Here is a 16056-nt window from a genome sequence, read left to right on the forward strand (position 1 = left end):
TTTTCGCACAACACTTCTCAGTAATGAAAAACAATCCAGAAAGATACTAATAAAGAGAAATGGAGTGATAAGAATGACCTATGCATGTATTGTTTTTTTTTTACATCGCAAGTCAAACGGGCAATTATGCCCAATGTTACGATGACGATGGAAAGGGAAAAAAGATTAACCCTTTGCCGGTCTAACTCAATGTATGTCAGGGAAGGTCCGGTAAATATGCACCCACACAACCAGTCAAAACTCGAAAATTATAGGAGATAGGTATGGGTAAACCATATATTTTTGGAAACTACAAGGACATACGCTTCAAATAAGCCCACACATGAGCTGACAATAGCAAAGTACAAAGCAGGGTTGATCACTGAACTATGTGAAAAGTGCGAATGCGCAATTGTCACATAATAAAACGTATAGACAGCCACACAACCAGTCACAACTTGAAAATTATAGGAGATGAGCATGGGTAAACCATATATTTTGGAAACTACAAGGACATACGCTTCTGATAAGCCCACACATGAGCTGGCAATAGCTAAATACAAATCAGAGTAGATCGTTGAAATATACGCAAAAGTGCGAATGTACACTTACCACATAGCAAAATGGTATAGAGTTTACTGTGTTGGGAAAAACTATTCATTGTGTTTATTTTGCCCGTAAAAGAGGCTGATTACTACTGTGGGACGGCATGATGCTCTCCAAAGCAGTTCCTCTATGTTGTGAAACAGAGAGGCAGAGGGTTGCCAAGTCTGTTTGTGCAGGTATTGCAGTGCACGTCTGTCTTCTGCTCCTTGTCATCGCGTTGGTAAAAGCACACTTGGCAGTTATGCTTCTTGCCTAATCGCACAGGTAGATGCAGACGTTGCTGTGGCTTTGCCTGTGGAGCTGGGCCACTGCGGCGTGCCACAGGCACAGGATCACCCTCCTCAATTTCACCCAGCTGACGACACAGGTTGAGCCGAAAGTCACAATGGGAGTACCCAGCTGATCGCTTGAACTCCTCCTTGTCTGGATTCTGCGTCCGGTACTCTTGGAACAGGAGGAATGCATTGATAGTGGCTACATCTATGAAATCAAGGAATAATGTTTTCCAGTATCTCTTTGTTTTTCGCAATACTCGGTACGATGATGCATATTGGTCAAACACATCTACTCCACCCATGTAATCGTTATAATCTCCGATGGACTTGGGACGCTTCACATTCAGTGTTACTGCTTGATTGTTCTCTTTCACACTTCTTTCTTCCATTGTAAAGTCGATAGCACTATGCATTGTTGACACGACTGTTACAGTGCGCTTGTCCTTCCATTGTTGACATAGAATATTGCTGTCTGTTCTCTCATAGCGCATCGACCCTCATGGTGCCCTGCTTTGGAATTGCTTGATGTCGCGTAGCCTAGCTGGGAATCCTCGGCGGTTGGTCTGGCATGTCCCAACAGCAACACATTTATGGTTATCTCGAAGGTCTTGGTACAACTGTGGTGAAGAATAGAAATTATCTGTGTAGAGCTTATAACCTTGGTTGCTATAGGGCTCCATAAGTTCGATAACAATGTTGTGAGCAAGACCATGTTCCGGCTAATTGTCAATTCTACGTCCTGTATATACACGGAAATTCACCAGCATTTTACTGATTGAATCGCAAAGCGAAAACACTTTGAATCCAAATTTGACAGGCTTGTTTTTGATATACTGTTTGAAAGCAAACCTAGCCTTGGATTTCACCATGCGTTCATCAAGCGCTAAATGATTATGTGGCTGCCACAATGTCAGGCATCTGTCCAGAATATGGTCATGCAAAAGCCTAACTTTACGCAATTTGTCAGTTGGATCTTCCCTCCTACAGTTCACTACTTCGAAAAATGCTAGGAGAGATTTGAAGCGGCGAAAACTTGGGATGAATGTACGCGCCCAGGTACCATTGAGCAGAGTTTTGCGGCTCCAATAATGTTCAAGCTGGGGGAGGGACTTGAGGCCCATGTAAATCAGGCACCCAACAAGACGAAAAAATTTCACCACTGGTTGTAGGGTCCCAGGACCCATCCTGAGTAGCGTATGACTGGTGTGACCCAGATGCAATACAATTATCAGCATATACGTTGGTAAAATCGGCAATGTCCGCAAGAAGAGCAGCAGTAAAAAAAGTTGAAAAAACATTTTTCACTGACCGGAAGAAAATCGTGAGGTTGATGCAATCCAGGCTGCCGAGTAGGAGTAAACTCAGGAGCTTCTGGCTGCGGGTCCACCATGCTCCAAGGAGCGTCGTGATCTGCAGGATTACCTCTGCCATGGCCACGACCTCCACCGCCACGACCTGCACCACCACGACCTCCATCACCACCACGACCTGCACCTTGACCACCACGACCTCCACCACGACTTTCACCGCGACCAAGTTGTCTGCGGCCTGCGCCTCTCGCTCCACGATCACTCTGCGCACTCGAACCCGAGTCGAAGTCATCGTCGGAGTCATCGTCAGAATCTAGATCGTAGTCAACGACAGGAGCAACAGCAGCTGCTGTCGAACGAGTGACACAACGCGCCTGATCAGGTGGTGAATCAGCTGATCGCGCGTGCGAGGCAGCACTTGAGTTGCCGTCGGAGCTCTGCTCGCTTTCGACTTCTTTGCCGACTTCTTCTTCTTCCGCATCAGTCTCGCCACGCAGGGCCCAATCTAGGTCACTCTCCTCGCCAGAAGACATGCCTAGATCGCCAGGAGAGTCAGGGTCACTGCTGGTACCTCCACTCTCATCAGAATCGGTCCTGAAAACAGCATCAAGCGCCGCACTTGCACTGAACCTACGAGCCATGGCGGAGGACGTTCTTCTCAAACTTCTCAAACGTCTAGGCGCTCGTTCCAAAAAAATAGTATGTGAACCATAGGCTTCCTGTACATCGATAGAAAGCCGCGAGTGCCAGCTATGCGGAGGACACCATTTTAGATCTCCCCTAGCAACAAAACCATTCAAAATCAGCCCGAGAACGTACCGATACTATAGTATCGGTACGCGTATGGTAGATCGGTAAAGGGTAAAGAACAAGATTAGTTATCCTGGATTATGGGGAGTGAAGAAAACGGTGAGTCTAGGAATCTCTCCTTAGATCATCAACATTGGTCATGAAAATAGACTTTCAATGGATGTGAGAGTTGAGATGTGCTAGGGCAGGCCAACTAGAGGGGAATGCTAGGCTGTGAGATTCCGAAGTACATCTATTCTGTCTATGAAAATGATAATCCTAGCACTAAGGTAATAACAGGAAAAACTGCGAAAGCACTTAACGAACTTGTAAGGACTACTAGTATACTGTGACACAAGATATGACACAATCAGAACATTATTTTTCTTTTCGCTGCTATTAAAGTGCTAACCCAGTATGATTCTAGCCATCATCAGGAATGAGCGAGATTGTAGTTAGGCTAAGTTACCGGATGAAGAACAAGTTGGGCTGAACTGCACGTGTTCAAGTGTTCAAAGTACGAAATTGATCGATACTTTCATCATACACTCACCCAAGCATTTAGGCCAGGAGGTTGTGCCGTCACAGTAATACGTTGATGGAATGTCAGGCGGGAAGGTCAAGCCAGGGCTGCAGGACAAACTCTTCTGCACATTGGTGATGTCAGTGACATTGCCTAGGAAAGTGCGGCTTGGCGGGCATAGTTGTGCTGAAGGAGAAGACACATACACACATACACACATACACATAAACACACACACATACACACACACACACACATACACACACAAATGCACACACACACACACATGCACACACAGAACTATCATCCAGTGTCTCTCCTCCCCATTATCTCCCGTATTCTGGAGACAATGGTTAAGAGACAGCTCGCTGCCTATCTGGAGACACACCAGCTATTGCCCGACAGCCAGTTTGCTTATCGCAAGCAACATTCGACTGAGGATGCACTTGTGTTAGCTGTTAATCGATGGTCCACTGCTAGATGCAAACGAGAGTTCACTGGGACAGTGTTCGTTGATATGTCGAAAGCTTTCGACCGTGTTAAGCATGAACGTCTAGTTACAGTTTTGTTTTCCCTTGGTATAGCTGGAACTGCATTAGAATGGTTCACTGACTATCTCTCAGGGCGTTTCCAGAGTGTCAAATTTCTTGACTCTGTTAGTGAAGCCGTCAGTTGCTCCCGTGGTGTTCCACAAGGTAGCGTCCTTGGGCCACTGCTTTTTGTGCTCTACACTAGTGAACTCCACACCACACTGCCACCGTCTGTACAGCACCAAGAATTTCCAGATGACATTGGCATCGACTGCTCCCATTCTGATCCTGCTGTAGTGTGCAGAACCCTCACGCACGCCATGACAAACCTTGCTACCTGGCTGGAGGACATTGGCCTGCTCCTCAATACTTCCAAGACATAATTGCTCTTCATCCGGCCACGAGGCGCGGCTGCAATACAACCGGAGGTCTCTGCAATGGCGAGAAACTTTGTGTGACCCCTACAGCCCAGTACCTCGGTTTAGTCCTGGATAATGATTTATCCTGGGCTCCACATGTGGAGTATATTGGTCGCAAGACAGCGCGAACAATTGGTCAGCTCTGGAGGCATGGGCGAGGACTGAGTTTGCTTGCCCGGCGAACGTGGTTCTTGAGCATGATCCTTTCCCAGCTGCGTTATGGTTCAAACAGTTTCTTTCCAGGACTTAGCGCACACCTGCTTGGTCAGCTTGAAAAGATGTTCACGGCTGGCATCCGTGCAACCTTGCAACAGCGGCTCTTGACTCCAACTGCCCCGCTGCTCTCTCTGCTCTGCATTGTTAGTCTACCACATACATATACACACAAATTTGTCGTATTTGTTCATCGATGCATTAACTCCTCCTGTAGTCCCCTTATTCAACAATTAATCACCCGAATGGCCCCAGAGACTGTTCCGGAGGATCAGCACACCACACGGGGACAAGTGTCGAACTTGCTTCAAGTTCCCTTTCTTCATGGGCCTGCGGGACGATCGACCATGATGTTTCGGGGAAGCATTCTCTGGAACGCTCTCCCCTCTGATTTTAGAGTGATAGGCGTTCCTGGTCTCTTCCGAAAAGCTCTTTCTGCCATTGATATACTTACCTTGTGAATATCCTCGTCATGGTCAGTCGACAAGTTAGCTCCGCATACACAGTTCTTTGGAAATCCATCAAGCTGCAGACCATACCGAAGCGCCACAGCATCTCTAAAATCTTATTTGTTAAATGTTGTGCCATGGGCGGACCTTGGTTCAACACCACCACTGGAGCGGTGTACGTCAGTATAGTACCGACCGTAGCTGTCCCCTCTGTGATTGTCTTGCCTGGCTCCCACCAGAGAATCCGTGTATGGCACAAGGTTCAGACCCCAACATGCTATAAGTGTGGGTCAAGCCACCACCTGTCCAGGAATTGCACTCAGCAGATGCAACGTGGCAAGAACTCTGCATCTGGTACGCTGTACTCCAGTATGGTAGGGTCAAGCGCACGTCAAGCCAACAACTCTCTGCACCACAGCTCTGAACCCCAGCCACCACCTCCCGTAGATGGCGCCTCGAGTACATCTACGGATGCAGAGTCAGAGATGTCATCTCGACCCAGTGCAACCCCACGCGGATCCAAAGGACAAGCAGAACACTGGCAATAAATCGGAACTTCTGCAGCGGGCTCGCAATGAGACCACCAGTCAGAGCAGAACCCCAATGCAGGATGTTAACAAATTCTGCAGAGGAAAGACAGCTCACCAGTCACCTGACGCTGAGGGCTTCACCCTGGCTTCTGGGAAACACACCTTCCCAGCACAGTCCAGGACTGCACTGCACAGCAATGAAGGACTTTCTTCATCTGAAAGTGATGAACTACCAGTTGGAAATGCAGATTCACAAGAGGATGCAGACAGCAGCCTGGCAAATGTTACAATCGGTGGGATAACCTTCGAGTACCAATTTGATCTTCTTTTACATAATCTATGACAGAGTCAAACCCAACTGCCAGACTCCAACCCACTTCTACAAGAACAGCCATGTCTTCACTTAACCCCCTTGCTGACTCATTTAGTCCGTCAGTGCCACTAGCTTCTCCTACCCACCCAAGTGCACTTCGCGTTCTATTTCTCAACATCAGGAGCCTGCGTAACAAACTCAATGACATCCTACTGTTCAAACAACAACTCATCGCCCCGGATATAGTCTGTGTCAATGAAACCTGGCTCAACGCCACTGTTTCGGACCAAGAAATAGCCCTTAATGGATATAGTGTAACACGCAGAGACTGTAGTGGTCGAGTAGAAGGTGGAGTTTGCATATACTGGAAGTCATGTCTTCTGTTAAACCAAGAGACGACATAACAACTGATGGTGTGGAAAGTTGCTGGTGTGAAGTCGCTTGCAAACCCCGCAGTTGTCTTGTTGGAACGATCTACCACCCTCCATCTGAACCTGTGGGTTACTGGGACAAGCTAGACGAACATCTTTGCGCTGCTCTAAGGCCACAGCCAAATGCTATCGTTTGTGGTGACTTTAATTTGAATATTGACCAAAGTGCCAGGGACCCTCAGTTGCACTACTGATCTGACTTGCTGAACAGCTATGCTCTGCATCACGGTGTAAACAAGTCTACGCGATTTAGTTAAACAGGACAAGACAGCACCCTCGATTTGATACTGAACAATTTTGATCCTTCCACCACAGCGAAGATCATCCCGGTCGCTTTCAGTGACCATACCGCCGTGGCCAGTGACTTTCACCTCATTGTGCCTCGTGGATCTGACACCACACGTTTATACCGCAACTATCACCGGATAAACCACGATCACTTCCGGCGTGACTTAACCCAGAAGAACTTGTGTAGTATTACCGGCAACACTGTTACACTCACTGATCCTTATGCACAGATATACAGCATTCCCTCACTAGTGAGACCATTGTTAATAGGCTAGGGCCTGTTTTGGACTTCCCACTCTAAATACAGAATACAAACAAGCAAACAAACACAACCCAAGCGCCATGTCGACCTAGTGGTCTAGCCGGTTCATTGAGGTGTTGGATGTCCATGCCCCACTTCAAAGTAATCACAGAACGAAGAAGCCGTCAGTGCCGTGGATTGATCGGCAATTGTTCTACTTACTACACAAGCGGAATAGGTTGCACCGAAAGTGCCTCTCTGCTAAGAAACAGGAGACTTACGATGAATTTAGTACAGCCAGACGTGCGGCAACTAGCTACAACAGGACCCGGAAACAGGAATTCTTTAACTCCAAATTTCAGCAATGTACTGGAAATGCCAGAGAGACTTGGAAAATAATGAAGGAGTTGACAGGCAAACAGTCGACATACAGGGATCTACAGCGCACGGGGGATGCGATTCGAGACACTTTTTTTTACAAAGTTGTGCAAGATCCAGTTCGCCCCACACAGCTACCCCTTGGGCCTCCACCTGCGGTGCACTTCTTGGAATTCTCGCCAGTCTCCATTGCAACTACCCGGAAAATGTTGGTACAGTTGGACACCAGAAAAGCCACTGGGAGTGATGATATTCCAGCAAGTCCCCTCCAGATGCATGCTGACATCCTGGCGCCGTCACTCACGCTACTATTTAATAAGTCATTGAGAGAAGGAGAGTTTCCTGTGGCAATGAAGGTGGGTAAGATACGGCCTCTGTTCAAGCCTGGTGACCCCAGCCAACCCAAGAACTACCGACCAGTCTCCCTATTGCCGATAGTGTCGAAAGTGCTTGAACGTATTGTTCATAAACAACTTTTGCAGTACCTTAACACGAACAATTTCTTGCCTACTAGTCAGTTTGGTTACAGACACCAGCATTCCACAGCAGATGCCTTAGCGCTAGCTGTAGAGAACATCAACGAAGCACAAGCCGCCGGGCAGCACACAGGAGTAGCATTAATTTTGTCGACATGTCGAAAGCCTTCGACAAGGTAAAGCATAGCATTATGGTTGAGGACCTCTTCGAACTGGGTCTCACTAGCACTGCTTTGCAATGGTTTTCAGAGTACTTGATGTATCGCCGGCAATACGTGGAGACAGGAAAAACCAGAAGTACAACGTATGACAGCCAGTCAGGGGTTCCTCAACGGTCAGTTCTCGGATCTCTGCTCTTCGCTCTGTATGCAAGGGATATAGTCCGCGACCTTGCCCCTCATGACGTCACCACTATTCAGTTTGCTGATGACATCTCAGTGCGTGCGAGCAGTCCACAGCCAGAAGTTGTCTCCCAGCGCATCACTGCAGCAGTTCAGTACCTGGCCACTTGGTTGAAGAAACGTGGACTGATCCTTAACGAGACCAAGACGCAGATACTCGCCATACTACACCATAGAGCTACAGCCCTTGACATAAATGTTGTATGCAATTCACAAGTCCTTCCATTAGTCACATCTGCCAAATACCTTGGCCTGCATTTTGTCTCGGACACGAGTTGGACCACAATGGTGGACCATGTTTCTCGTCGTGTTGCCAGCAAAATTGCTGTCCTGCTGTGACATGCTTCCTCGCTGTCATATCCATGCCGACTCACCTACTACTGAATTTTTGTACGCTTCTATTAGTTACTACCCGTATTTGACAGTTGCTCAGGAACAACGGCTACATAGGCTGTTCAAACGTGCCGCTCGGGCAGTCTGCAAGGCGCCTACATGGACCAGTACTGCTTCCCTTCTAAATCGAATGCATGTATGTGATCTACAGGTTTCTGTGCACTTGAATATGTTTTGTTTCATCTGGCGATGTTTGCATGATGCATGTAGCACCCTATTTCAGTCCTTTTTTCCTGTCGTGCCCTCAATTCGTACTCGAGGAGGCCTAAGCAACTTACTTGTGGTCCCACCTGCTAACACTGCTCATTCTGCTAAGCGCCTAACGCACGCTGGAGCCATTATGCGGAATAGATTGCCACCAGCAGCAACATGTTCTAATAGGTATTTGGTTTTCAAATCTTAAGCCTTGCAGTATATTATCAGCGACATAGGTTTTCCAATGCTCACTGGATTGACATCTGTTCGTTGCATCCAACCCTCCCTTTTCTTTCCTTTCTCTTTTTCTCTTATATCTACTTTTCCACAATATCCTTCAACATTTTATTCACAGTAGGTCCAATGTTATTAGGCATTTTGCCTGTTTTGATTTCCACTATAAATAAAATATACAACAACAACAACAACGACAACGTGACGGCATTTCCATGGAATCTGATGGCGGCCGAGGCGGAAGCCATGATGTGGTGAAAGACTCATCAGCGGTTTCATTGTTGACTGTGTGACGCGGCGGACGCAGTGGGAGCCAAATCTCTGACGCATCACCCCCATGTAGCGGAAAAAAACATCACTGCGCTCCCGGTCGGCAGAGACAATATCCACCGACCCAGAATTCGGCAGCATAGCCTTCACGTTGTTGATGTTAGTTACTGAGTTCCGCTCCATTGCCTCTCCGGACGATTCCTTATCCGCCAATTCGACCCCGGCCAACTCCACAGATGCATCTGGCCGGCCCGCAGCGGTTGGCGTGCTATTTGCGTGCTATCGGCAGCAAGCTGTGACACAGCTGCCTCAATTATTGGGCGCACCACTGAGGTACACTGCGAATACTCAGCCTCACATAATGGTGCAACTGGGGGGATGCCTAGCCCAACATGGCGGCATGGAAGTCCCATAAGCTGACTAAGGGGATCGTCACTGCTTAGAGACACACCAGCAATTGCAGCAGCAGGGAATTATTAACTGCATCATCCAATCTATTAAAATATTAATAATTCGGGAGAGCAATTTATGGCCCGAAGGCAATAACGCCAGCGCAAAATAATGCTGTGCACAAGCACAGTATACGCAGCATGTGGTTGAGTAGTGGCGAGTTCGGAAAGGTGCTCGACTTGGCAAACCCACTTATCAACCTTAACCGATACAAATGTGTGCAGGAATCTCTCAGACCCAAGGGCGCCGCCAAGATAAATGCAACCATCTGTAACAATTCTCACCCCAGTCCCAGGGAATATTTCCTGCGCTGCATGCTCGAGAGATGGCTGCACCAGAAGAACTGTTTTTTTCGGATTGGTGTGGTACCCATAGTCGGGTCCCGGCTGCAATACCTTAGACCAGTAGAGGGATGTGGCTTGAAGGGTGCCAGCAGCGGAATCATCATCAGCGTACCACAGCTTGGTGGTGCTTGTTTGTTTGTGAGAGGCATAACAGCAACAGCGTAAATGGCCATCGCAAGGGGGTCACCCTGGCAGGTCCCCTTACGGGAAAGAATTTCGCCCCCATCCGCTACGAAGGGCCGGCATGGCGTGCCGTACGTGTTCTTGAAAACCTGACCTAAAGCAGGACAGAGAGCGGGAACATTGTTGTTTTTTTGTTGTTGTTTTTTACTATGTGCACATAACCAGCTCGAAAAGAATAAGGAAAGACACTGGTACGGAGACTAGGACCAACTGACAAGTAATGAGCAGGCGCTGTGCCAAGACGCAGCAGTGATGGTGGGGCATTGATGACTCTGCCGACCTGAGGTCTCGGCGTCATGGCCAAAAACACGCACCAAAACAAAGAAAAAAAAGAAGATAGAGCTGTACAGGTCAGAAAGATGCAAAAAACCCAAGGCTTAACACGAGTGAGTGTGGGGAGAAACTATCATAGCATCATACTATTCATAGGGAATGGACTGCCCAGAGCCAGTTTGCGCTGCGAAGATGGCGATAAACGTTCGTTTTGAATGATTGCATTATCTTGCTGTGGGGAGGCTGGGACAGGAGAGCGGCAGGGAGGGAGTTCCAATCGCTGATGCTGCAGTGTGTGAATGAGCGCTTCAGCACCAGCGGGGCAGATGCAGGCAGCTGGTGTTGAAGCTGGTGGTCATGGCCACTGACACTAAAGTGCTCGTTGCGGGTTCTGGGGTTGATGGTTTTGATGACGTCACGTGTGATCTGCTCCAATTTTCTGGCCCTCACCAGGCTGCGCTTCTACAAGTGGCACCTCAGGGGGTCCTTCAAGTTCCTTAGAGTATGGTCGCAGTTGTGAAGCTTGGGAATGTTGACCAAACATCGTTCTTCATCACCAGAATATTCAAACAACTAAGATCTTCAAATGCAGAGAATTTGAATACTAATCACACGTGACGTCATCAAAACCATTAAAAAAGAGGAGACAAACTTGGCCCTCCTTGGCTTCATACATGTATATCGACTTTTTGGGTCTAGTTTTCGCGATTTCCTATTTCTTGGGGGCCATATAAGACCCCCATAAAGAGAACACAGAACCAAAAAAATTCCCGGAGTGCCCCTTTAATACTGCGTAAATGATCACCGGTGCACTGCAGGCAGTCATCTTGGGTATATGTCATTTCCAGTACATTCCTCGTTTCACAAACAATATGAGCCACCTGCCAAATTCAATATTTAAAAAAAGACGAAGTTTGGACTGAAGACGTGGCCAGGGCATGTGTGGAAAGAATGTACCTGTGCAGAAAAATCCATCTCCAGTAAATCCAGGCTTGCAAACACATGAGAATGTCCCATTCTCAATTGTGCAGTAAGCATCAATGCTGCATGTAGCATTAAGTTCGCATTCATCCAACTCTGGACAGGGGTAAACACCAAGGCATAAACAACAATGTCTTATTGTGGCCAAAGAGAGAAAGAGCGAGAGAGAGAGAGAGAGAGCGAGAGAGAGAGAGAGAGAGAGAGAGAGAGAGAGAGAGAGAGAGAGAGAGAGAGAGAGAGAGAGAGAGAGAGATAGAAAGAGCGAGAGAGTGAGAGCGAGAGAGAGAGAGAGATAGAGCGAGAGAGTGAGAGCGAGAGAGAGAGAGAAAGAGAGAGAGAGAGATAGAGCGAGAGAGAGAGAGAACGAGTGTGAGAGAGAGAGAGAACGAGAGAGCGAGAGAGAGAGAGAGAGAGAGAGAGAGAGAGAGAGAGAGAGAGAGAGAGAGAGAGAGAGAGAGAGAGAGAGAGAGAGAGAGAGAGAGAGAGAGAGGGAGAGAGAGGTAGCAAGAGAGAAAGAGAAAGAGAGAGGGAGAGAGAGCGAGAGAGAAAGAGAGAGCGAGAGTGAGCGAGAGAGGGAGAGAGAGAGAGAGAGAGAGAGAGAGAGAGAGAGAGAGAGAGAGAGAGAGAGAGAGAGAGAGAGAGAGAGAGAGAGAGAAAGAGAGAGCGAGAGAGAGAGAGAGATAGGTAGAGAGATAGGGAGAGAGAGAAAGAGAGAGAGAAAAAGAGCGAGAGAGAGAAAGATAGGTGGAGAGAGATAGAGATAGATAGAGATAGTGAGAGATAGAGAGATGAAGAGAGATAGAGAGAGAGAGATAGAAAGAGAGATAGAGAGAGAGATAGATAGATAGATAGATAGAGAGAGCAGGGCGTACGCAGCTCGCCTCCAGGAGTAGTTCCCATGCCAACTGATCAACTAAAAATCCACACAAAGTCTTAAATAAGTGGTGCTATACGTGTCCCTCTGCATATTCTCCTAAGACAGGGTGGAATTACCATCCACAAGCTGCTGGGCGATTTTGATTAAAATGACTGGACTTTTCCAAGTCGTTTTTATATATTATTATGGAGTTCTGTTCAGCGTGATGATTGCATGCAGTCTTGAACCGGGTTAAATTCTCAAAAGGACTGCGGTAAAGCTGCCCAAGCTTCGAATCGTCTGAAAGCAAACATCACACAGGGCAAGCAGAAGCAAACACTACACACCGGTGAAAAACTCCTCCAACTAGGATCGTTGAAAGCGCCGCTGTTTTTCATCCGTCTGTCAGGGCATGCACATAAAGTGCAATAAAGGTTTGTCTGTGCCCTAAACAACGGTGTTACCACAATGCTTAGCAGTATATTCAGCTCCGGGGGTGTTTCACCAATAGTGTTACATATAAGCCCATGCGGTGGGTCAAAGTCCATGATTGAGATACGAGAGGCACCTGGTTCAAATCCTGCCTGGGAGCGTTTTTTTCCAGTCGTGCTGCTACCCACAGTCAACTGGGAACTTGTGGTCAGTCACAAGGGGTACGTGGATGCAGCTAATGGGGTTTCTCGGCACTTTTGCCAGTGGTCGTGAGACGTATCTCCTAATCCGCCTCTAGGGTTTACCGGGTATTAGCGGCTGTCGTGAGTTCCCTTCGGGAACGGACACGATAATTTACTTTTTTTACGGGCCTGTATTAAACTGAAAACTGTCTATGAAAGTAGGTTGGCCCCAACAGTGGAGCTCGCTCTATCCGCTAACTTGATTGCATTTTAAAGTTCTTTCAAGACGAAATATACATTCTACAGATTCACATAATATGTGGCCTGAGAGAGATTTACACCAGAGACCGCCGTCGTCAGTACACTTCATTTACCTCGACAGCCGGTGCCATTGCTCTTAAGCCCCGGTGGGCATTCACAGCGGAAATAACCAAGCGTGTTAACGCATGTTGCCAGACCAGTGCAACCATCAGTCCTCAAGCTACATTCATCAACATCTGTTCAAATACAAATGTGAACACAACCTTGGATTTGTGACATAAAGCACATGCTTGAGGGTTACATGAAACTTGGGGTTGTAACAAGCCGGCCTTGCTCCAGAGTTCTGCAGACTTTCATCGGGGGAATTCTCATATCCATACTTGTTTTGTGTTTATCTACACTTGACTACTGGCATGGCGGTGTTCTCAGTAAAAAACGCTGAGATTTTGCCAGAGGAATGCATACGCACAGACAGACAGACACCCACACGCACTTGTAAAATCAACGTGTTTGTGAGCGACCGTTGTCTGCATAAAACTCAAAAAGCTGTATGCGAGAATTCACACATTAGCCATATTGCCATGGACAGATTGGCATGGACCGATTGGCATGGACTGATTGGCATGGACCGATTGGCATGGACCAATTGGCATGACTGATGGCACAAAGCAAAGACTGATCCATCTCAAACTGTTCCACTATATACGTAGACGGGTGGATAAACCGCGTTTTTGCCTACACAGTATAAAACCCCTTAGAATAAAGAGGGCCGACACCGGGTCCAGGACTCATATAGTTCAGATGGTCTCAATAGACCGAGGCTCTACCAACCGTGAGGAAGGTTGTAGAAAGGTCACTGTTTCCGAACACGGTGTCCTCCACCTTGTTTCATGCTGCTGTAAAACTATGAACGCTAAGTATAATTGCAGGCAAATATCCCCTATCCCTGGTTTCGCTGCCTATGACTCCGACATAGGCTAAAGAGGCAGCGCCGTCGTGCCACTTTACGGTACATCTCTAAATGGATTGAATCGATGTGAAATATGACCACAAGGATGTCCCCAATGTAGTCAAGGAATACTTAACCCCAACTGTGACAATTTCAATGATCTACGAACACATGTGCGTATTGAATAGCATGTCAACAGACCAGGATGGCATATTGTGTCAGGGCGGGATGTTGTGTCAGGAGAGGACGTTGGGACCGAAGGGAGTTGTGTCAGGGTAAGATGTTTGGTCAGTTTAGTAGATTGAAACATTGCAGCACAGCCTCAAGATGATCATTAACCTGATATAAGATAACATCACGAGCGCTGGGAAATACCTTGACAGTCAGTGCCATTCCAGGTCTTAAACCCTGGACGGCACTCGCATACATAGGACCCATAGTTATTAGCACATGTTGCTGACTGGCTACTGCAGTTGTGGGTCTTCAGATTACATTCATCAATATCTGTTCGGGTTAAAAAAAAGAATTCTTAGCACAGTGGTGTTTGGAAACTGTGACTACTTGGCACTCTGAGTATGGTTTCTCAAATCAATCGCCCTCCCAACTCCAAAGTTGAAGGCACAACATCCGCCTTCATACCAATACCAGCGGGAGTGCCCCAGGGCTCGGTCCTGGGACCACTTCTGTTCCTGGCGTACACCATTGACCTGCCCACTGCCTGTAAAAATGCTACAACCTCGTGTAGCCAGTTCGCGGACGACACCGCTCTAATTGCCATTGCAGACAGCTACATTGAGTGTGAGGCTGCGCTACAAAGAAGCATCGATGCCGCAGCAGAATGGCTAGAGCGCTGGCACCTGCTAGTCAAAAAAAACAAAAATCCCCCCCCCCCCCACTCTTTGAAAATTTGTTCGATTCCCTAAGCACCCATCATCAGGATTTTGCGGGACACTACACAAGACAAGGTGGAATGAATTATGCCATGCAAGATAACGGTCAAAATCATTAAACGATGCACTTCTCAATCACTTACCCCAGCATGATGGCCAAACGCCTTCACCGTCACAGTACTGCAGTGTTGGTGTGCCAGGCTTGAATTCCAGGCCTGGGTTGCAGGACAATCTCTTCAACAAAGGGGTTATGTCGGTGACGGTGCCTCCGCTAACACTTTGGGATGGGCATGCTTGTACTGAAGGAGAAGAAACAAAGAGAGTTTTCAACGATGTGTGAAGGCAGGAAAGGAGTGAATGACCGACCTGCAACTCTGGACTGTGGTCGAACTCATATTTTACTTAGGTCACTCAATGCACGATTAAGCCGTACTTGAAATCACAACACAAGTGTGGTGATGAATAGAGAGTACAATACTTAGACAGCAGCGACACGTCCAAGACCTTCTCTGCTGTTAATCATAGTTTAGTGCTCAAAACACCCATGAGACACCTGATTAGAGAGTACATTTTTTTACTGGAAAATGTCTCCATTCAGCTTGTGGTAGAACCGAGATATGTGGCTAGGCAGTGAGCCATCTTGGGGACAGGGGGTTGACGGGCGCATGCAAAATGAAATTATCGATCAAGTACAGAGTTCGGCTGAAGAGCGCGTGGTTGTGATGAGTTGGGAATGCAATGAATGGAAAATATAGCCGAAAGCTCTGTCGCAATATTAAAGGGGAAGTTAAGGCAAAAAATAAAATTTCACCAGTTGTAGTCTTCGGGGTGCTGAGTCGAATGGTCGTGGTCCGAGGAAGCTGAGACGCTCCCTTCCTACTTGAATCCCAATCGAACTCGCGCACTTCCACCGAAACTGGGTGACTGCGCCCTACGAGATGGGGATTTGTATGCAAAATGTCACTAAAAGCGCCATTTCGTTCTTATAAAAGCACGGATGACCGCGATTGGC

The 16056-nt window shown here is 47.5% G+C and overlaps 1 protein-coding gene across 1 annotated transcript in view; it reads right to left on the reverse strand.

Moving 5' to 3' along the window:
• The window catches only part of LOC135813037 (fibrillin-1-like), a 48836-nt gene extending 33751 nt beyond the window's left edge, over positions 1–15085 (reverse strand). Inside the window, exons 1-5 of the mRNA XM_065326256.1 lie at positions 15082–15085; positions 14530–14658; positions 13319–13441; positions 11451–11570; positions 3513–3668 (exon numbers count right to left, since the gene is read on the reverse strand). Of these exons, the coding sequence (XP_065182328.1) occupies positions 3513–3668; positions 11451–11570; positions 13319–13441; positions 14530–14658; positions 15082–15085 (532 nt within the window). The remainder of the gene's footprint in view (positions 1–3512; positions 3669–11450; positions 11571–13318; positions 13442–14529; positions 14659–15081) is intronic.
• Between the last annotated feature and the right edge of the window lie 971 nt (positions 15086–16056).

The sequence above is a fragment of the Sycon ciliatum genome, chromosome 3 (assembly GCF_964019385.1).
Source record: "Sycon ciliatum chromosome 3, ocSycCili1.1, whole genome shotgun sequence".
NCBI lineage: Eukaryota > Metazoa > Porifera > Calcarea > Leucosolenida > Sycettidae > Sycon > Sycon ciliatum.